Here is a 22,685-nt window from a genome sequence, read left to right on the forward strand (position 1 = left end):
AACTAGATGATCTTTCAGGTCCCTTCCAGCTCAAACCACTTTGTGATTCTCTGATTGACAGGAGAAACAAAGGCAAACCCTGCAGTCACCCCACTGCCAGCACGCAAGGTGAGGGATGTTGTGGTGCTGCCACTGGGGTGCCTGCTGGTATGGGGATGGGCACTGTCAACCCTTGTCCAGCTTACACCTCTCAAATTTCTTAAAATCAGGAAATGATTTGGCTTGCATGGGGCCTTAAAGACCATCTAGTCCCAAACCCCTGTTGTGGCCAGGGACACCTTATTCTAAACCAGGTTACTTGAAGTCCCATCCAAGCTAGCCTTGAACGCTTGATAAAGCATGTCTGAGCTTCTCCAACAGCAACCTTGTGACCACAAAGAGTTCTGGACCCATGTGTCCTCCCTAAGCACCTTGCATCCTTCAGGCAATCCATTTTTTTAAGTCATCCAGGGCCATCCTTGTGCTGCTGTGTAAGAATTGAACCAAAATGCCCTAAATTCCCAGGAGAAGGGTCAAATATTGCACCCTGCTTGTATCTGAGCGAAGCCATGCTCAGATTTCCAGCAGACTGAGAAGGTTGTGTTTTGCTGCAGCTTTCCCAAGCCCAGCTGCTCACCTCCCCATATGCTCAGTGGCTGCTTCTCACACTGGGCTCCCCAATAGGTTCATTCAGTATTTCTTTCCCCCTGATGTTCAGAAGTCTGCTTTCCTGAGCTATGTGCCTGCCAAGGGCTGACCACTGTCTCCTCCCTAGTTAGGACACCAGCAGAGCAGGGCCAGCAGCTCTGCAGGACCCAGCTCCTGATACTCTAAATTCAATGTCAGCAGCCCAAGGCTTAGTGTGGGTCTCTTCTAGATCTTCTTGATGCCTGGGTATTCATTTTCCTCCTTCTCAATGTGGAACCACATCCTGTGGCAGCAACAACCAGAACTAGCCCCCTTCACTTCCCAGGTGGCCCCTTTGGCTAATTCTTGCAGGAATTCCATGTACAGTCCAAGATGATATATTTGGGGGGGGGGAGGGTAAGTGCTGAAGAGAAATCAAAATGTGGGGGGAGCAGAATGAATTTTCCTGGTCCTTATACTGTGGGGAGAGCTGTAAAATATAGTTTTACTTAAAGATAAGCAAAAATATTACTTAAGCCCCCAAACCCACCATGCACACCCACACACCCCCAGGCCCTCCATCACCCCCAGGAAGAACCACATTGTCCCCAGTCTCCTCCACCAGACAACAACATGGGTAAATACAGCAAGTACAATAAAATCCACCCCTCTGATGCTGAGCAGAGGGCAAAAAAGGCACCCAAGGAGATTTAAAGCAAAGGGGTGGTACAAAGAAGATATTCCCTATCCTTCCAATGGGAGATGCCAATGGAACTGGTGGGAGTCTTCCAGCAAGTGGATTCTTCATGGACATCCCCTCAATGAACTCTCATATTGACTGAAAATGAGAGAGGTTTCCTTTCTCCTCATCAAGCTAATTGAGCCAAAGCAAAAGCAACTGCAACCCCAGTGTGGTGGGTTGAAATTTGCCCCCAACATTAACTTTGCCAGACTAACTCAGCTGGAAGCAAATGAAGGCTGTACCTGCTTGCTACAGCTGCACCCCCAGCTCTACTTGAAAAGGCAAATATCCTCCAGGAGCTATCACCAGCAAGGGGAACGCTCCTGTCCAACAAATACAAGGAGCTCGTTTACAGAAATAATTGGGGGCTGGGGGGGGAGGGGAAAGCCCAGCTCCACTTTCTGCCACGGGCTACTGTTCTTCAGGAAAAGACTGTGGAGCATTTAAGTGAACTGTCTGGGTTAATGACAGCTGATGTCCCATATCCCATAGCAGTAGTCATGACCTTCAGGCCTCCCCTGACTGACAGGCTGACCCCAGTCACTCCAGGGTGCAAGGTAAATGACAACCAAAGAAGAAAGAGAGAGAGAGAAGAGAAAGAAAACTTGCTGCCGGCTTTGTAGCCAAGCTTCCTAATAAAACCTAATTCAAGCTGTCAGGGTGAAATGCAGAAAGTGTCAACAGGGGTTTTCAGAGAAGTATTCCAAACGTTTGGCTCAAAAAGCCGGGAGCTGGGCTCCCTCCCCCAGCCCAAGGAGGGCTGGAAAAATCCAATGTGCAAAGGAATCTTAATAACCTGTCCAGGGGGACCCCTGAGGAGGGACCCAAGGGGACACTTTTCTTCCCTTCCCTGCCAAACCCAATCACTTCTGTAATGGTGACGAGCACAGAACTCGGGAGGGAAGTGGCAGCGGAGGGGCCGAGCGAAAGCAGCGTCCGTGTGAAACGGGACCGCTCTGACAGCTTCAGGCACAGAGATGGCTAATGGTGACCTGCAGGTTAATAGCCCTGGGAGCCACCAAAGAGAACAACCTGCCACTGGTAAAAGGTGGAGATCAAATGTAGGGTGAGAAAAGTTCTGTGCCTCCCCACCAACCAGTGAGCTACCACGTGCTGCAGCGGAAGGTAGAGAAGAAAATGCCTCTTCAAATCACTATCCCTCACACAAAGGAAGAGGATTAAAACCCTGAAGAGCCTTGTGTAGACTCTTCAAATCACTATCCCTCACACAAAGGAAGAGGATTTAAAACCTGAAGAGCCTTATGTAGGCACTGAAACATCTGGTGAGTCCCCAAAACACCTCAACTGCAACGTCCAGTGTCCAGAACAAGAAGCTGCCAAGGGCAGTGAAATCCCACTGCACAGTCTCACCAGTGTGGTGCTGCAAACAAATGGGAAGAGGGATTCCTCCTTCCAGTAAAAACCTCTGTATTCATTTCTGTACCCAGCTGCAGCCATTACTGGGTGCAAAAACAAAAGAAAGCACTAACTTGCAGTTTCTGGCAAGTATTGCTGCCTTCCTGTCTCACACGTGGGCAAAACCAGCATCCAGGCACCTTGGGATGGAGAAGGGAGGGCAAAGACGTGGAACAGTTCAGAGGCTTTCCAAAAACCCCAAACAAATGAGATGATTTGTATACAAACTCCCAGGGGAAACAAGGCAAACAAAAGCTCCAAACCAGCAGCCCAAACTCATTAACACACAGGGCAGATAAAACCTCAAGGGAAGCACAGAGTCACAGAATCATTTCAGTTGGAAGAGACCTTTAAGATCATTGAGTCCAACTGCTAACCCAGCTCTGCCAGGATGCTACTAAACCATGGCCCTTAGCACTACATCTCCACAGCTTTTAAACCCCTCCAAGGATGTGGACCCCCCACCTCCCTGGGCAGCCTGGTCCAGAGCTTGACAACCCTTTTCAAGAAGAAATTGTCCCTCCTGTCCAACCTAGACCTTCCCTGGTGCAACCTGAGGCCCTCCCCTCTTGTTCTACCACTCATTATTTCAGAGAGCAGCCTCTGGCTGCTTCTTGGAGTGAGAGGCCCACAACTCAAACCAGTGTTCAAGGCGTTGCCTCACTGGTGTTGAGTACAGGGGGACAATCCCTGCCCTGCTCCTGCTGGCCACACCATTGCTGATCCAAGCCAGGATGCTGGTGACCTTCTTGGCCACCTAGACACACTGCTGACTCATCTTCAGCCACATGTTAACCAACACCCCCAGGTCCTTTTCCACCGGGTCCTTTCCAGCCACTCTTCCCCAAGCCTAGAGCATTCGCAGGGTTGTTGTGATCCAAGTGCAGGACCCAGGACTTGGTCTTGTTGAACCTCATCCCATTGGCTTCATCCCAGCCTGGCCAGATGCTACAGTAGAGCCTCCCTAAATTCAGGCAGATTGACACACCTGCCCTCCTTATTGTCACCTGCAAACTTACTGAGGATGTCCTCGATCCCAGATCGCCAATGAAGGCATTGAAGAGAACTGGCCCCAATCCTAAGCCCTTTTGCAAAGCTGATCAGTTATTTGCCCAACTGGCCACTGCTCCAAGGAGACCATCAGCCACCACATGCCTGGACAGGGTGTAATCAAGCAGCACAGCAGCATGAAGATTTGAGGAAGAGAAGTCACAATTTGAAGCTGCTGAGATCTTTCAGTGCAGAGAAACCCTCCCCATGACAACCACGAACCTACTCAGCACCCACCTCAGGTGAAGGTCTTCCGAGAACTTCAGGCAGGCATAGATGAACTCCTTAATCTGATTGTAAACCTTAGGCACAAACTCAGAAAAGGGAAACTTCTTTGGAAAAGGTTGCTGCAAAAGACAGGAGATAATTCCAGTCAGAGAGCAGATACCTACCAGGGCTGAGCACTGCTCTCCAGGAACCTGTCCCAAGCACCTGAGGTCATTCTGGTATTCAGCTAAGCCCAGCAGTGGAACAAGCCAACATTTATGGTAAGTGACACCAACATTTCAGCCAAGTGAAAGACCTGAGAATCACTTAGAGATGGCACATGGCTGTGTAAGGGCTTTGGAGTCTAGAACAGGCTGGGAGGAAGTTTGCAACGGGACCCTCATTCCTGCTCCCAGCTCCCCTAACTCCTACGACAACCACCTCACTGGAGAAATCCTTGACTTCAATCTCCCACCATGCACAAGGTGCTTTGCTTGACAACCTCCCACAGTTCTGCTCAAGGTGAGCACTTGGTTACAAAAGCAAAATCCAAGAGGAAACAGATGTAGGAAACCAAAATTTTCCAACTCCTAGCACACAGATGGCTGAGAGGTGCAGAGTGTAATAACAGAAGCTGGACCCGTGATGAATCCAACCAAGGGCTACAAAGATGCTGAGGGAACTGGAACATCTCTGTGAGGAGGAAAGGCTGAGAGCCCTGGGGCTGTAGAGCCTGGAGAAGAGCAGACTGCTCAATAGCTGAAGGGTGAGGGGCAAGGGGATGGAGCCAGACTCTTTCCAGTGGTGCCCAGCAACAGGACAAGGGGCAATGGGCACAAACTGAGACCCAGGAGGGGAAAATTCTTTGCTGTGAAGGTGCTGGAGCCCTGCAGCAGGCTGCCCAGAGAGGCTGTGGAGTCTCCTTCTCTGGAGAGATTCCAAACCCATCTGGAAGCGATCCTGTGCTACCTGCTCTAGGTGACCTTAGATGATCTCCAGAGGTCCCTTCCAATCCCTAACATGACTTTCTGAACTCTAAACACTTAACTTGGATTGAAAACCCCTCCCAGTCCTAATTTAATTCACCAGACTTTGGAGCTCACTGGCTGCCAGATGTGAAGCAGAAGGCCAAGCAGGCTTTTAAGGGACACTGTTTAGCTCAGCACTGGCTACACCGAGGTTTTGTAAGCTCACACCTCTACAAAAGCCAACATGCACCACTTGGCTGGGGATTTTTGTTAAAAATATGAGACTAAAACAAGGAAAAGCCAATGCCATGCTCATGAAATGGGAATCAAATACCAGTGGAAGGAGAGATTTTGAGTGTCTTGCCTGCTGCAAGCACTGCTCAGCTGTGGCAGTACACTGTGATCTGAAAAGCAACCCAATGAGCCTTGCACTTTCTTCATCCACACCAGGAGGAATATTTGTTCTTTTCCCCTGGTTTTGCCTTTTTTTTCCCCCTCCTTTCTTTTCTCTTCAGTGGTTTATTTGGTTTGGTGGTTTGGGGTTTTTCTGACCCTTTCTTTCCTTTGCAGTTCTGAATGTATCTACCAAAGGTGCAGAGTTTTCCTCCACCAGCAGGTGTGGTGTGCCATTAGCTCCATTTCAAACCTACCTTTTCAAGTTCTGCATCCTGGAATGGGAACTGTCCAACTATCTTCTTATAAACCTCTTCATTTGTCACTGGGATGGGGCTGTAGTTATCTGAGTCAAGTATATTTCTAGGAAAAGAAAAGAAACATTAGAGAAACAGTTCTGTGACAGCAGACAAGCACAACTGTGCAGATTTACTGCTTGAAGAGAGCCTTTTATGAAGCAGGTGCCAGCCTAAAGTGCTCACTCCGAGGGCTTCAACAGATTTCACTTGTGGGACAAAACTTCTCTGTAAGGCACAAGCTTCTGAGTTTCCTCCAAGAGCTTCTTACCTGAAAACTCCTGACCATTTCTTCAGCAGGGTTTCACTGTATTGGTCTTGGATCTCCAACAGCATGTCAAAGAGCTGGTTCACTGGGAAGCCATATCCCTGCAGCAGGGTGGGGGGAGAAAGCAAGTTCAGAGCAGAAAAAGTCACCCACAGGCAGCTGAAGATTATTTTCCCTGTTTAGTAAGGAGCACACAGCCAAATTCTCCTCCACAGAGGAGTATGGAGCTGGTGGAGGGATTTAGGTGGTGATCTACTGAGGTGGTGGAACAAGGAGCTATTAAAGGCTGGGCATGCAGGAGGCACAAGAGCTTGGCAAGGTGGCCAAGGCTTGGTTCTTGCCCACGGGTTGGCCACCCAATGCACAGAGCAAACCAGGTTGTTCACAGGGTGCCAGAATACATGCAGCATGATGCCTAGAACGAAGTCAGGCCACCACAGCAAGCCCCCACCAGCCACTGAACCCCACTGATGAACACCACCTGTGAGCAGCCCAGCCCCTGAGCAAGATGCAGAGAGGTCACCAGCAGCTGCATACCTGGAGTGTATCTGCAAAGAGGACAATGAGGTTCTTCAAGTCTAACACCAGGCTGGGGTCTGAGCAATAGGACTGCAAAGAAGGGGAGAAAAGAAAACATAGTTTAACTGTGGCACGTGGGGAAAACACTGCCCTCAGCTCTCCTGTCTTATCACTTGAGGGACAATAAATACAGAGGCACGCCGAGCAGTCTCAGGAGCAGCAGCTTGCATCCCACAGCCCGTGCCCTAACAGCAGCCAGGGCCAGGGAGGGCACTCTGATAAGGCTATCTCTCCTCCTAACACAGGGCTCCTGAGGCTCTCCATGATGAATAGGGACTCTGGTTGCTCGAGAGATACCTGAAGTGTCTCTAAGATTACCCAGGAGCTGCTGGGGAAGCGAGAGGAGATGAAGCAAGTCAGCAGGCTGTCATCCCAAGACGGCAGCAGAGGCTCTCATTCAATATTAAACATGTTGTGTCTGATGGTAATGAAGCATCGCAGCCAGGCAGCCCCCAGCCCTGAGCAGGGGCTGCATTGCTGAGGGATTCAGGCTGGGAGAAAAACAGGCTGCTTGCCTGCACTGCACCAACATTCACAGGCAGAGATACACCACCAGGAAATACTGTGGCTCAAGACACTGCTCAAAACTCTGAATGTCAGAATAACAGAATCCCAGCACAGGGGAGGTTGGAAGGGACCTCTGGGGATCACCTAGCCCAACTGCCCCTGATAAAGCAGGGGCACCCACAGCAGGTCACCCAGGATCTCAGGTGGGTTTGCAGTCTCTCCAGAGCAGGAGACTCCACAGCCTCTCCGGGCAGCCTGCTCCAGGGCTCCAGCAGCCTCACAGCAAAGAAGTTTCTCCTCATGCTCAGCTGGAACCTCCTGGATTGCAGTTTGTGCCCATTGCCCCTTGTGCTGTCACTGGGCACCACTGTCTGTTCCCACCCTTTTGCCCCCCACCCTTTAGCTCTTGCTGAGCACTGATCAGACCCCCTCTGGGGCTGCTCTTCTCCAGGCTCAACAGCCCCAGGGCTCTCAGCCTTTCCTCCTCACAGAGATGCTCCAGGGCCCCTCAGCATCTGCTGAACTCTCTCCAGCAGTTCCCTGTCTCTCTTGAAATGGGGAACCCACAACTGGATCCAGTACTCCAGATGTGGCCTCACTGGCAGAGTAGAGGGGGCGGAGAAGATGGCCCAACAACTTGAAAACGGACCCAGGGAAGTTCATGAATGCTTTGTCTTTTATGGCCAAGTGCAATTTTTTTCAGCTGCTTAACCACCAGGATTTTCAGAAAGCTCCAGTACTCCCAGCTGAACCAGTACAGCATTACATAAGCTCATAGAGAACTGGAACAAACTTGCACTTTTTTTTCCCCTCACACTTGGCTTTGATTTTTTTGCTCAAGCAGAGACACATCGAAGCCATGGGGAATTCTTCCCAGCTTTTTTTTGGTAGGAAGAAAAATCTTCTTAAGTATCCTTTGACACACAAATGATTTGCAATTTGATAGCAGCCCATTCACTGCCACGACCTTTAAAGGACTATCAAACAGGGTCACCATGCCAAAGGAGACACTTGCTCTTCCCCGGCTGGCTGGGACAAGCTCACTCCCTCTGCTGGTGCTTTGCCAGAGCCAGCAGCAAAGATACAGGAAAAGAATTTTCCAGTAGCCCAAAATATTGAGAGTTTGGGGCAGGAAAATGAATCATAGAATTATAGAACAGTTTGGGTTAGAAGAACCTTTAAAGATCATCCAGCCCAATCCCCCCTGCAGTTAGGAAAGGCATCCTCAACTAGATCAGGCTGCTCAGAGCCCTAAACAACTGGACCTGGAATGGTTTCTGGGATGAGGCTTCTACCACCTCTCTGGGCAACCTGAGGCAGTGTCTCACCACCCTCACTGTAAAACATTTCTTCCTCCTCTCCAGTCTGAATCTCCTTCTGTTACTTTCAAACCATCACCCCTTGTCCTGTCACAACAGGCCCTGCTAAAAGTCCATCCCCACCTTTCTGATTGGCCCCTGTAAGTATTGAAAGGCCACCAGAAGGTCTCCCTGGAGCCTTCTCTTCTCCAGGATGAACAACCCCAACTCCCTCAGCCTGGCCTTACAGCAGAGGGCTTCCAGCTCTCCCATCATTGCTGTGGCTCCCTCTGGCCCTGCTCCAACAGATCCAGAGCTGGCCCCAGTGCTGCAGGTGGGATCTCAGCAGAGCAGAGGGGCAGAATCCCTTCCCTCAACCTACTGGTCACAACCTGCTCCACAGCAAATCAAGAGGCAAAAAATTTGGAGAAAGCCTTTGTGGTTAGGAGCAGGGTGTCTTCAAGTCACTGTTTCTAGCTGAGTCCTTTGAAAAGAGGCAGGAGCAAAGGCAGGATTTGCAGCATGTCAAGCCACAGTCAAGCAGTAGTGGAGTGACCCGTGGCTCTTACTCACCGAATGTGTTCTCAGCGCTGCGATGGTCTTGGACAGAGCCATCTCCCACAGCTCATCGATGTAGGCTCGGTTCACCAAGCCCTGCGTGGTGTGCAGGATATGATCTTCCACTACAAAAAACCTGGTGCAGAGGAGGAAACAGCACTGTGAGCCAAAGTTCTGGGCTGGAGACAGCAAAAGAGGTCTGCAAACAGCACGTGCGAGGGATACGCGGCGGCAGCACGTCCACCTCCCTCCAGAGCAAGCCGGAGAAGTGTCTGTATCAAAGATAGCCACCAGCAAACACTTCTCTTTCACCTATTTTTAACCTTGTGGTATTTTCTGTGAGGTTTCACTGTGTTCTAGGAGTGAGCTGAAACACAGTTGCTTGGAGTAACGTAACTCTGGGTGTACACAAAGGTGGAATTTCCTCTCTCTAGTTTCTCCACTGCGTTACTTCATCGCAGAATCGTCAGGGTTGGCAGAGACCTCAAGGATCATCTTGTTCCAACCCCCCTGCCATGGGCAGGGAGACCACACACTAGAGCAGGTTGCTCATAGCCACATCCAGCCTGGCCTTGAGATCTTCCAGGGGTGAACCTTCCACCAACCTCCCTGGGCAACCTGTTCCAGTGTCTCACCACCTTTATGAGTGACTAAACTCCGCTCCAGCCAGCAGCAATAGCACTACAGCTGGTGAACTGCAGGGGAAAATACTGCAACTGCAAGGAAAGAAATACTTTATCTGAAAGGGAAAATATTTGAACTGATGGGGAAAAATACTTTATCTGAAGGGAAATCACCAAAAGTGCAGGGGGAAAAAAAAGAATGGAACTGCAGAGGAAAAAAATCTCCTGGAAAATATGCTTTATCTGCACAGAGAGATACATTAACTGCAAGGAAAAACACTGCCACTGCAGGGAAAAATATTACAACTGCAGGGGAAAATACTCTAACTACAGAAAAAGCCATGTTAGCTACAGGGAAAAATACTACAACTGCAGGGAAAAATATTGCAGTTGGAAGGGAAAACATTGGAGCTCCCAGGAAAGTAAGGAAAAATACATTAACTGTCAGGAAAAATACTTGAACTGCAGGGAAAAACACATTAGCTGCCAGGAAAAATACTTGAACTGCAGGGAAAAACACATTAGCTGCCAGGAAAAATACTTGAACTGCAGGGAAAATACTGTAAGAACAGGGGGAAATACCTTTAAGTGCAGAGAAAGATACTACAGCTGCAGGGAAAACATAGTAACTGCAGGGGAAAAATGCTATAACTGCAAGGAAAAAAATAGTTGAACTGGTGGGAAAAGATGGCAACTGCTGATAAAAGACTCTCTTAAAAACAGATAGACCACATGGTCACAACCATTCAGGGGTCATCAGTTAAATCCAGTCTCCAGTTATCAGCTGTACTGGCCAAGGAGCAACTGAGAGCAAGGGTGGCACCACACGTTTGAAGCAGCAGCACACAAAATCTCCTTTGCATTTCGTCAGGGAAATGCAGCCCAGGGGCAGGGAGCTGCAGGAGGTGAGCAGCACACATGACACTTGTGAGGGCTGCAATTAGACCTTGGAATTATTATTGTCAGCTGATGAAGTTTCATCATCAAACCCTATGCTTGGTAGATGAGGGGTTGCAGAGCCTCCTCTGGAGCTTCAGAGGATCACAGGATGTTAGGGGTTGGAAGGGACCTCTGGAGAGCTTCAAGTCCAACCCCCGCATCAGAGCAGGACCATATCACCTAGCTTGGAAGACTTCTGTCTACTTTGAGGGCAGTGAGAACTCAGAGTGTGGGAACAGAGGTTTAACTATCACCTCCTCTAGAAGGAAAATAATCAAAGGATAATTAACAAATAAGAAGGACTAACTAAAGCAGAGGGCCTGTTCATCTCCTCTGCGGGGCACGTGGATGCACACAGTCCACAGACATCATTTCTCCTCAGAATCCCCAGAAAAGCACTTGCTGCTACAAGAGCTGGCAGGTTCCTCCATGCTCCCACAAGTGACACAGCAAAGTCCATGGGTGCTAGAAAACACAGACTAAGAACACTTTAAAAGCCCCAACCAACTGTTTTGGTTTGTTGGTTTTTTTTCCCCTTGTTCTCCTCTAAAATATCCTCAAATAGAGCAACATTCCCTCCTCTCCTTTTCTTTTTGCCCTCCTAAACAACACAACCTAGACATATTTAGCCAGGACATGTATAAAAAGAAGACTTACCCTACAATTTGATTAAAATACTTCCTGTAGCCATCTAAAGTTTCATGCTGCAACAAAGCAAAAGGCAGCAAAGATTAAAACAAAGGTGGCTGAGAGCAACTGGAAATAAATTAGAGACCACCCACCAGCAACAGCATGACCAGAGGTAACCCTCTGCTCCTTCAGTCAGCAGAGCAAGCTTGAGCACTGCAGGTAGAGGACCATCATACCATGTTTGAAGGAGGCTGTAGGACCAATCTGGCTTGTTTTCTTCTCTGCTTCCTGTAGTAGTTCTCAAAGGTTTCACGGGCACCCTGGAAAACACAGAAGATTAACTCAAAACCTGGACAGGCCTGGGAGTGGGGCAGAGAGGATCCTCCTGAAGTTCAGCAAGGGCAAGTGGAGGGTCCTGCACCACGACAGGTGAGGGGTTGACCTGCTGGAAAGGAGCTCCACAGAGGAGGATCTAAAAGTCCTGGTGGACAAGAAGTTCACCATGAGTAAGTGATGCTTCCTCATGGCCAAGAAGGCAAATGATATCCAGGGGTGCATCAGGAAGAGTGTGACCAGCAGGTCAAGGGAGGTTCTCCTCCCCATCTCCCCTGCCACAGTGAGACCACATCTGGAATACTGGGTTTAGATCTGGGCTCCCCAGTTCAAGACAGACAGGGAACTACTGGAGAAAGTCCAGTGAAGGCTACAAAAATGCTGTGGGGATTGGAACATCTCTGTGAGGAGGAAAGGCTGAGAGCCCTGGGGCTGTTGAGCCTGGAGAGGAGCAGCCTGAGAGGGGATCTGATCAATAGCTAAAGAGCCAGGTACAAGAGGATGCAACCAGTGCTGCCCAGTGCCAGGAGAAGGGACAGTGGGCATAAAGTGGAACCCAGGAGGTTCCATCTGAACATGAGGAACAAATTCTTCCCTGTGAAGGTGCTGGAGCCCTGGAGCAGGCTGTCTAGAGAAGTTGTAGAGTCTCCAAATCCACCTGGACACTGCAATCCCAGGCATCCTGCTCTGGGTAGGCCCTGGTTTAGTAGAGGTGGTGGATGTCCCATCCCTGGAAACATTCAAGGACAGGCTGGACAAGCCTCTGAGCAACCTGATCTGGATGCAGATGTCCCTGCTCACTGGAGAGGGGTTGGGCTAGATGGAAAGTCCCATCCAAATTGAAACTTCCTCAGGTTCTAATACTCTGTCCTGGTTAGTTAGGTGTAGGGGCACTGAAACAACCAGTTTGTAGTATTGGCAAAATTAAGACAGGACAAACAATGGCAGAAACTGTTCCACTGCTTCACGGGTACAGAGTGATGGCAAAGCCACAAACATCAAGGACCTTGAGCAAAAGGTGCTTCTGTGGATTACAGCAGTTCATCAGGCTGGTCTGCAGGGCTGGGGAAAACACAACAGTATTTTGAGCTCACTTTCTACCAACTTTATTGTGGGTCTGAGCCTCCACAAGGAGAGCCCAGAAGCTGAAGATCCAAGCTCCCCTCCACAGGCATCACCCACGCTCCGTGCACCTGACTGGTGCCTCTGAGGGCTTCATCTGTAGGTGGCTTGTTTTACCCAGCCAGGCTACATCTGAGCATCCCCACCCAGGCACCAAGCCCATGAGGATCCTCAAATGCCACCAACCTGCTGCAAGGCTCAGCCGTCCGCCTCCTGCCCCGGTCCCCTAGGCTATGTAAAACCTTCCTGGTTTATCCTTGCCTGTCCCTCCCCCCTCCACACCCACGCTGCTTTATGTCTGAAATTGGCTTATAAACACTTCAGAAAAGGGACAAAGTCTTGCTTTGAACTGTTCTGAGCAACCCCCCCCCCCCCCCCCCCCCCAAAAAAAAAACAAGAAAGAAAGAGAAAGCTCTCATTTGGAATTCACAAAACAAACAACAAGCAACAGCAAATCTCACCTGAGCAGAGCTCCAGACCTCAGCCTTCTCCAGTACAGAAAAATGAATTAATTACAAGGCAAACCTGATGGTAATTTAATGATTCTCCTGCTACTATGGCATTACACAACCAGGCTGCCTCAACTAAAGAGGTCTTATGAAATGTCTGCAATGAACCCTTGAGGAGCTGTAGCCTCACTTGCCCCTAATCTTCTATGAGCTGCAGCTCCAGGCTTAAGCAAAACTTGAGCCTTGTTGATGCTGGAGGGAAGGGAGGCCATCCAGAGGGACCTTGACAGGCTGGAGAGGTGGGCACAAGCCAACCTCATGAAGTTCAATAAGAGCAAGTGCAGGGTCCTGCATCTGGGTCGAGGCAATCCCAGGCACAAATACAGGCTGGGCAGTCACTGGCTGGAAAGCAGCCCTGAGGAGAGAGACTTGGGGGTGCTGGTGGACAAAAAGCTCAACAGGAGCTCTCAGTGTGCACTTGCAGCCCGCAAAGCCAATCAGATCCTGGGCTGCATCAGGAGAAATGTGGCCAGCAGGGCAAGGGAGGTGATCCTCCCCCTCTACTCAGCCTTCACCATGAGAGTGGTGAGACCCTGGAATGGGTTGTCCAGGGAGGTGGTCGAGGCCCCGTCCCTGGGGGTGTTTAAGAGCAGGCTGGATGAGGCTCTGTCCAGCCTGATCTAGTGTGGGGTGTCCCTGCCCATGGCAGGGGGGTTGGAACTAGATGATCCTTGTGGTCCCTTCCAACCCTGAATGAAACTATGAAACTATGTGCCCAGGAGCCACCCTACAGAGCACTGCCCTTCCCAAGGGCCCTAATATCAACAAAAGCTGCCTTATGACCATGCAGGTGCATTCTAGAGCACAAGTCCTGTGAAGAATGCCTGTGGGAAGTGGGGTTGTTTAGCCTGGGGAAAAGCAGGCTGAGGGGACACCTTCTGGCTCTCTACAGCTATATCAAAGGAGGTTACAAGAAGCTGGGAGTCAGTCTCTTTTTCCAAGAGTCAAGCCACAGGAGAATAGCAAAGTGTTTCAGGTTGCACCAGGGGAGCTCTAAGCTGGTCAAGAGGAACAATTTTTTTTCACCCAAGGGGTTGTCAGTCCTCAAAACAGGAGCTCTGTGCCCAGCTCTGGAGTTTTCAGCACAAGAAGGACACAGACACACAAGAAGCATAAGTCATCAGAGCTGGGCTGGAGATACTTCACTAAGCATTTACTATAAACCTGCCTCTTAACCTTGTAGGAAAGCCCCTTCAGCCTCACAGGTTTTGGTTGCCAGGTCTTCCTTGTTCCAAGCCAACAAATGGCTTTAATAGAAAGGCAGGAACAACAAAGATCTTTGAAACCATTCCCAAAACAATGTAGACCATATTCACATTTTAACAGTTTCCCTAAAATTTATGGTTTAGAGAGCTGCCAAAACCATCTCCCTCCTCATGTATTTTCTTTCTTTCCAGCCTGTTTTAACTGCCCCAAGAACTAGGGACCCTCTCACGAGTGGCTACTCCAACAAAAAGCTGCTTCTCCACACAAATCTCTCTCCTGACACTGTCCACATTTTTCTTGCACAGAATTTCATCCTTTCCCCTTAATTGCATTCCTTCAGCATCTCCCTAGATCTGCTCATTGCTCATGGATTATATGGGCAATCTTTCTTCCCCTTGGTGGTGGTTTTAGCTTAGACCACCCAGTTTCCCACACTGGACCTGTCCAAAGCTATCCAGCTTCTCGGGTCTTCAGGTAACAGCGCTCTTCTTTACTCTACTATTTAGTATGTTGAGTAAAAAAGCAACAACCAAAAAGCAAAACCCAACCTAACCAGCAGAAATCAGCCACACCAAGAAGTGCCCACAACAGCCCATGAGACACCATGTTCTGTAGGCCACCCATCTGCACCACCACACACTACTGACACTTTGCTGATGTTCTCTTCTCCCAGCCCCAAGCCTGGAATTCCACCACCCCCCCATTTAACTAATCTCGTCCTTACCTCCAGTTTTCCAGCACAGTATCTTGGAATTTATGTGCTGTACACAAGGTGCTGAAAGAAATGACTCTGAAAACATCACAAAGCAACTCAGGCTCAGCATCTTGTAGGAGCTACTAGAAGTGAACTTCTAGGTGCAGGTACATCAGCATCTCAGGCAGGGAACTGGCTGGATAAAAGATGTGTTCCAAGGTCCCCCAAGTGTTTCAGGATGATGTGGCACCAAGCTCAAGAACATCTTCATCATCCAATGCTTCCATAAAAATCATGGAATCACAGAGGCCTGAAATGGTTTGGGTTGGAAGGCACCTTTAAAGTCATGGAGTCCAACCTCTGCTGTCAGCAGGGACATCAGCAACTAGAGCAGGCTGCTCAGAGCCTGACCTGGAGTATTGCCAGGGATGGGGCATCTACCACCTCTCTGGGGAACCTAGGCCAGTGTTTCATCACCCTCAGCATGAAAATTTCTCCCTTAGATCTATTTGTCCTTATCCTAGCCCAGAGCTGATCTCTATGTGAGCTAAGCTTGGAGCAGGGCTGTGTGAGCATGTGCCCTTCTCCTGCTCTCCACATCCCCTAGGTGGGAAAGAGCTCAGCTTCTTCATTTCCCCCAAAAGCAGCTCTTTCACTCAGTGAAGATGCACTGCACCTGCAGCACTCTTTTTTCAACAAAGTCCATGATGAGCAGGCAGATCTCAAGCAGCACAGGGCAGGTCTGAGAACAAAGACCACTTGGGAAAGACTACTTAAAGGAGTAACTCCCACTCCCAACCTCTCATGGACTTCCAGATTCACCATCAACCTTCTGCAGAAGCAAGACAGTGCTAATACACATCAATACACAGCCAGCATCCTTGCTGCTTCTGGGTTTCCTGTGAGCACAACCCATAACTTGGGGAAACTAACTACCACCGAAGGGAGAGGAGAAAGAGATCCCTTTCCTATGTGGGACAAAAGGAAACAAGTTGCACCAGGGGAGGTTTAGGTTGGACATGAGAATCCTTTTCTTCCCCAAAAGGGTTGTCAGGGCCTGGACCAGGCTGCCCAGGGCAGTGGTGGGGCCACCATCCCTAGAGGGGTTTAAAAGATGTGGCAACGTGGTGCTGAGGGACATTGTTCAGTGGTGGACTTGGCACTGCTGGGTTAATGGTTGGACTGGATGACCTTCAAGGTTTTTTTTCCAACCTAAATGACTCCGTGCTCATCTCTTCAGTTTTAATGAGACCAGGTTTTACCCAATTCTCAATGTCTTTCAGCAAGCAGGAAGAAGCCAAAGCTATGCTTCCAAGCTGCACATTTATTGTAACCATGGGTCCAGGAAAAACCCTCAATAATGCCTCTTATTTTTAAAATTACCAGGCAGAACTTTCCTTCTCAAATTAGCCTCAGAGTTCACAGAGCTGGCAATGAGAGGCAGCTAATTAAGATGGTAGATGAACACCACCACATAAGGGAAAATAAAATATCATTGCAAGAATGCACAAACAACAGCTGAAAAAAACAACAACCAAACCAAACCAAACAAAACAAAACTACCTAAAACCAACAGAAGGAGAAAAAAAGGTTTCCCAATTCAGGAGCAACAGAGAACTGAAAGCAGGAGGAGCTGTGCCTTACACAGGGAAAACCATGTGGTGCCTTTTCTGCTGCTGCAGTGCTCAGCAAATTGTTAAAATGCTCAGTAAAATGAGACAATTGGGATCCAGGACGTGGAGACAATGTTTTGGATTGCCAAATGTCTTCGTAGCTGGAAGGGGAAATGCTCCCTGCGTGCTTCAGGTAATGGTAACACACTAGCTGCGTGCTGCAGGCTAATGCCTGTCAACAGCTCTGGGCTCCCCCAGTTCAAGAGAGATGGGGATCTGCTGGAGACAGTCCAAGGGAGAGCTGCAAGGATGACTGCAGGACTTGAACATCTCTGCTATGAAGACAGGCTGAGAGAACTGGGGCTGTTTAGGCTTGAGAAGAGAAGGATGAGAGGGGATCTTATCAACATCTGTAAATATCTAAAGGGTGCCAGGCTCTTTCTGATGGTGCCCAGTGACAGGACAAGGGAGCAGTGGGCACAAACTGGAACCCAGGAGATTCCATCTGAACAGAAGGAAAAAGCTCTTTGCTGTGAAGGTGCTGGAGCCCTGGAGCAGGCTGCCCAGAGAGTTAGTGGAGTCTCCTTCTCTGGAGAGATTCAATACTTGGGCAGTCTGCTGTGGGTGACCCTGGGTTTAGCGGGGGCATTGGACTGGATGATCTCCAGAGGTCACTTCCAACCATTCTGTGATTTCCCATGTGTCATGTTCTGTGAGGAAGGAGGGCCAGAACTACCATTTCAGGAAGGTTACATGCACTGAAGCCAACCTCAGTTTTATTTCAACAAGAAACAGTATACTCCTTGTCCCCCATGTCACCGAGCTGTGATGTGTCACCCCTCACCTGGCCCAAACAGCCCCCACAGACAGTGTTTCATTTTAAATTTCCCTAAAAGAGCCAAATAATGTTTGGCATCGTATCAGTCAAACCTGAGTCCCACTTCTAGTAACCCCAGAGTCTCCTGGGCTTACCCAAAACCCGGCCCACACATACAACCTCTACCCTAATGGTTCCACAGCTCAGAGCTGCGCTTTGGATGGGACCTACCACGTCTAAAGCAGGGCAGAAGTCCTGAAATCCTACAAATAACCACTTTTTATCCCCAAATTACCTAAAAGGGAGAGTTTGGTTTAAGCAGGGGAGATTGTCAAGCACTTAAAGAAACCAAGATGAGCCTCCACAGTACTAAGAAGCTCAACATGCCCTGAAGGTCTCTCAAGGCAAGAGAACACCAGTAGCCACTAATGAAACACAAAGAAGTCCCAACTCTTAAGCTGATGCTTAACTGTAAATGTAAATATTCCCAAATAAAACCAGGGAGGCACAGGAGTGCAGGTGCTCAGCACAGAGCATGTAAGCACTTTGCTGAATCAGGATCAAAAAGGAGGCTCCTGCTCAGCTCCGTGGAGCCACTGTTGACTGTAAACACCACCTCGATACCGACAACAAGAAGATGAAGCTCAGCAGAAGGCGGTGTGGGGGGCAGAGAGCACTGAGCTGAGGCCAGCCTCTCCCTCCCAGGTTTGCAGATGTCTTCACCAATTTTCTGTGCTGCTTTGCTGGCCAGCATCTCTCTACGCTGTGCATCTTCTCCTACAACTCAAAGGGCCATGGGCACAGGCACGGAGCCATCTCCTTCCTGCAAGCTCAGCCCAAGGCAGGATTTGATCTCTCCTCCACCCAGCCATGACCCCAATCTGTAACCTAGATGGAAGCCATAACCCATTTCTTCTTGAAGTTGTTTAATCCCAAGTTTTCAAGTGAATTTCATGTTTCTGACACTTCAGGGCTTGTATCCAGCAGCAGTATGCCGATAGGAACCGCCTGACTTAATGCACTTGTACTCAAATCAACTGAAACCTAGCAAAGTGGAAGGCAGCCAAGAAGCACAACCAAAGACCATCCCAAAGCAAAAGAGTGCTCCAGAGCTCACATGGCACCAAAATAATGAGCTAGTCAGCTGAACAAAACTCAAACCAAGAACTAGCAAGAATCACAAGAGCAGAAAGCCAACTCAGAAGGGTCTCTTAGAGCTCCAGCACTCCCTTCCCTCTCTCTGATAATCAGTGTGGAAAGTTCAGTTAAAGCAAAGCTGGAAAGCAACACAAAATTACAAAGGCAAGCAAGAAGAAAGCAAAGTGTGAAGTCTGAGTCCAGCAGACACCTTCCTCCTGCTCCACCAACTAGTTCAACATGATGCTGGCAGTTCAACATGATGCTGGCAGAGATGGGAAGGATGGGAGGAAATTACCTTCCCTGTCACCCCAAGCATTGCACTTGGAGTTCAGGTGAGCTCCCAAGCAAACCCAGTCAGGCAAACAAGGAATACACAGGTATCAATGCACTGGTTTGAGGGGTAGAATTGGGGTGAAGATGCACCTGGCTTCAGCTCCCATGCAAAAGGGCACAAGAGCCACTGCTGGTTCTAAGAAAACTTGGAGGACCTGCAGCAGGCTCTGGCAGAGCTTCCCACTGACTTGGCCATGAAATAGTTAACTATAGAAGAAAACAGGTAAGATTTCCCCCTTTCCCCCCCACACCCTCCCTTCTCCAGGATAGATGCCCAACACCTCCCCTCTCAAAGGACTGGAGCTCCTTCCTCTCAGAAAATAAGGCCATTACACCCCCCGGCCCAGCGCCGGGGCCGGCGGCGCAGCATTGTTCCCCAGCCCCGGCTATAGGAAGCAATATCTATTTTCCATTTAGAGGAGGGTAAAGCCTTTAATTTCACCCTCCTGGCTGCAGCTGGAGTTCCCTTTTAACTGCTTGGCCACAGGAGTGAAGACAGTTTTATATGGAAGAAAATGCTGAAAAGGCCACTTTAATATGGTCGCCTGTGAAAAGGGGAGAGCCTTTCCTAGGGCACGGTAATGAGGGTCAGCGGGATATTACACTTCACCATATGGCTAATTTGCACAGCAGGTCAGATGCTCGATTTGCTTGCTCTATTTGCCTTTTCTTTCTTTTTTTTTTTTCTTCCTTAAAGACAGCCCCCACAGATTAAGCTGCACTAAAACAAAACACACCACCACCACCACCAAAAAGAAATCAAACCTGATAAAAGCGTGAGGAGGAGATGCCCTCTAATGTCGGAGCCTGGCAGCACATCCAGCGCCGCCGTGGCCAGGGGGGGTTGGTAAAAGCAGTAAGCTCTCAAGATGAGCAGGGTAGGGATGAGGGATGTGGTGGTGTTTTGGGGAACCTAAATGGCGTTGGCAACAGCCCGTGATGGGCACCTGTGCTAAGGGAAGTCCTTGATTGATGAGGGGTTCAGGCTTTTCAGTACTTAAAGGGGATGATAAGAAAGATGGGGACAGACTTTTCAGCAGGGCCTGTGGTGACAGGACAAGAGGTTACGGGTTTAAAGTAAGAGAGGGAGATTCAGACTGGAGAGAAAGAAGAAATTTTTTATGATGAGGGTGACAAAAAACACTGGCCCAGGTTTCCCACAGAGGTAGCAGTTGCCCAGCCCTTGGAACCACCCCAAGTCAGGTTATCTGGGGCTGTGAGCAACCTGCTCTAGTTGGGGATGACCCTGCTGACTGCAGAGGTGTTGGACTAGATGACCTTTCAAAGTCCCTTCCAACTCAGACTCTTCTATGACTCTATGACCAGCCTGGTGGCCCTCATAAGCCGTGTTTGTGTCACACCATGGCCCAGGCGTGACCTGCAGAGCCGCTTCCCGTCCCCGGGTCGCCTGCTGCCCGCACAGCTCCCAGCAGATCTGGTGGGTGAAGATTAGGGAACCACAGGGCCGAGTGTTTGAAGAGGGTAAACAGGCTGATTAATGAGCCTGGCTTTTGTAATCACCTCTCACCCTCCCCACCGCAGCAGAGTGTTAATTTATTAAATACCTTAACAAAGAGCCTTTAGTAGTGGCCTTAGCTTGGCTGGCTCCTCTCAGAGCACTACCAACTACATCTAATAAAGCTTTAATTAACTACTGCTTTGCCCAGCTTCTGACCTGGGATGACAAACAGTGGAGCCATGCTAGCAAGAGGAGTTTCCATCCCAAGAGAGCTTGGCAGTTGGCAGGAAATGTACTTGGCTAAAGCCAGCAGATGAAAAGGATGGAGATGAGCATCACCTGGACCCATCTGGATCACAGCATTGTAGAATACTCTGAGTTGGTAAAGGTTATCTAGTCCAAACCCATTAAGTCAGCAGAGACATCTGCAACTAGGTCACATTGCTCAGAGCTTCCCATGCCCATGTAAAGTTCTGGTGTCTGTAAGACCTTGTGTCTAAGTGTCAGAGAAAACACAGGTTAGAGGTCAGAAGAGACAGCAAGGCTTTAAAAATGAGGGAAATGTAGCCAAAGATGTCCTGAGCTGATCCCCAGCAGTGTGGGCAGCAGGTGGAGAGAAGGGATTCTGCCCCTCTGCTCTGCTGAGACCCTACCTGAAGTGCTGGGGCCAGCTCTGGAGTCCTCAGCACAGACAGGGACCTGTTGGAGTGGGGCCAGAGAAGCCAATGATGCGAGGGCTGGAAGCCTTCTGCTGTGAGGCCAGGCTGAGAGAGTTGGGGTTGAGAAGAGAATGCTCTGTGGCCATTAAGAAAGCTGGGGACAGACTTTTTAGCAGGGCTTGCTGCAACAGGACAAGGGATGATGGTTTGAAACTAAAAGGGGGAGATCTAGAACAGAGAGAAAGAAGAGACTCTTCACTCTGAGGGTGGCGAGGCACTGGAACCGATTGGATGTCCCATCTCTGAAAATGTCCAGCCTGGCCTTAAACAGGAGTCTGAGCAGTGCAAGGTGTCCTTGCCCATGGCAGGGGAGTTGGATTACATGATCTTTAAAGTCCCTTCCAACTCAGATCTTCCTGTGACTCTGTGATGATGAAAGCAGTGCTTACAACATCCTATTATGTCTCAGAAAAACCCAGCCTTGATGGCAAAGCTGGAAAAGGTGACTCATGCTGCACGGCTCAGAGCAGCTAAAAGCCACTAAAAACCTTCAACCAAGTCCCAAATCTGGGGGCTGTCATGGCAGCACAACCAAAGCCTCCCCCACACCATGGCTAACCACAGAAAATTTGGGCTCAGGTGCTGTTATCTTCAAAGAATTCAAAGGGCTGGATGGAACACACAGAAAACCTCTCCTCATAAAACTACAGGACAAAGGCGGCATCAACAACTCGGCTCTATCTGCACAGTGGATCTCCCTCTCCCACCAATAAAGTTTACTTCTGCAGCCAGTAGAGCCTTTGCAGGGGTCTGTCAGGCTGCAAAATGCAGTGCTGGGAGGAATCAAAAATCTCACCCCTTCTCAAAGGCAAGAAGTGCAGAGGGTGGGATGGAGACCTGCCTCTCTTCCCAGGCGTGATCAAAGTTTCAGATTAGGAACCTGAGATTTCAAACGCAGCAGCAGATTCTGTGACCCTTGGGTTTCCTGAGACTAAACTGTTTGTTGGGCAAGACTTAGGACTGAGACAAAACACAAAACTCTTTGGCACACCAGAAAACTGCTGATGGGTCAAATGGAAACATTCATCTTCAGGGGGGCAAGGAGCACACTTCAACAGGAGGGCTCTGCTGACCAGAATCCATCCAGATCCAATCTCCCTTCTACCTGAAATCCTTACTTACCAGTTGACTGCATTAATTCTAGCTCTACACAGTTGTGTTTTTCCCCTCTTTGCTCAATAATTTCCCTCACCACCTAGGCTGAGCTACTACATGGTGCAGCTGAAGGCACCTCAGCTGAAAGGGAAGCCTCTGCAAGCAGCTGTAGAGCAGCACAAGCTAACTATGGGGACTTCAGCAAAGCGCAGGGATTTCCAGAGTTCTCCTAACATGACAGATAAGTAGCCACAGTAAATCTTCCAAGCAATCCAGGATGCACATTCCACTTCAGTCACAGGTTAACAGGTTTACATGTTAACCAGAAATGTGTTTTCTTTTCCCTTTAATAGCAGTAGAAAAGTTCAGTGTATTTGCTACTGCTCAGTCATCAGTTCAGAGCTGCTGGGCTCATTCAACAAGAGCAGGGGAGTGCAAGGTTTCCAGTCTCCACTACTCCTTTGGATTTGTTATTTCCCTTAGCTAGAAGCAAGCACCACAGCTTCTCCTTAAAGCATACCAAGCCAAGGACCACTGCCCCAGTCCAAGATGCAATCCAACCTCA

At 49.2% G+C, this 22,685-nt stretch overlaps 1 protein-coding gene across 6 annotated transcripts in view; it reads right to left on the bottom strand.

Annotated features, from left to right (window-relative positions):
• Nucleotides 1-22,685, bottom strand: part of EXOC6B (exocyst complex component 6B) — a 281,602-nt gene that overhangs the window by 106,799 nt on the left and 152,118 nt on the right. For all 6 annotated transcript variants that reach the window (XM_068149414.1, XM_068149412.1, XM_068149413.1 and 3 more), the window contains 7 exons: nt 11,317-11,400; nt 11,108-11,154; nt 8,904-9,024; nt 6,484-6,555; nt 5,950-6,047; nt 5,640-5,745; nt 4,052-4,161 (listed from right to left, as the gene is read on the bottom strand). In XM_068149414.1, coding sequence (XP_068005515.1) covers nt 4,052-4,161; nt 5,640-5,745; nt 5,950-6,047; nt 6,484-6,555; nt 8,904-9,024; nt 11,108-11,154; nt 11,317-11,400 — 638 coding nt within the window. The remainder of the gene's footprint in view (nt 1-4,051; nt 4,162-5,639; nt 5,746-5,949; nt 6,048-6,483; nt 6,556-8,903; nt 9,025-11,107; nt 11,155-11,316; nt 11,401-22,685) is intronic.

The sequence above is a fragment of the Melanerpes formicivorus genome, unplaced genomic scaffold (assembly GCF_026170545.1).
Source record: "Melanerpes formicivorus ecotype bairdi unplaced genomic scaffold, bMelFor1.0.p_v2 SCAF_18, whole genome shotgun sequence".
Lineage (NCBI taxonomy): Eukaryota > Metazoa > Chordata > Aves > Piciformes > Picidae > Melanerpes > Melanerpes formicivorus.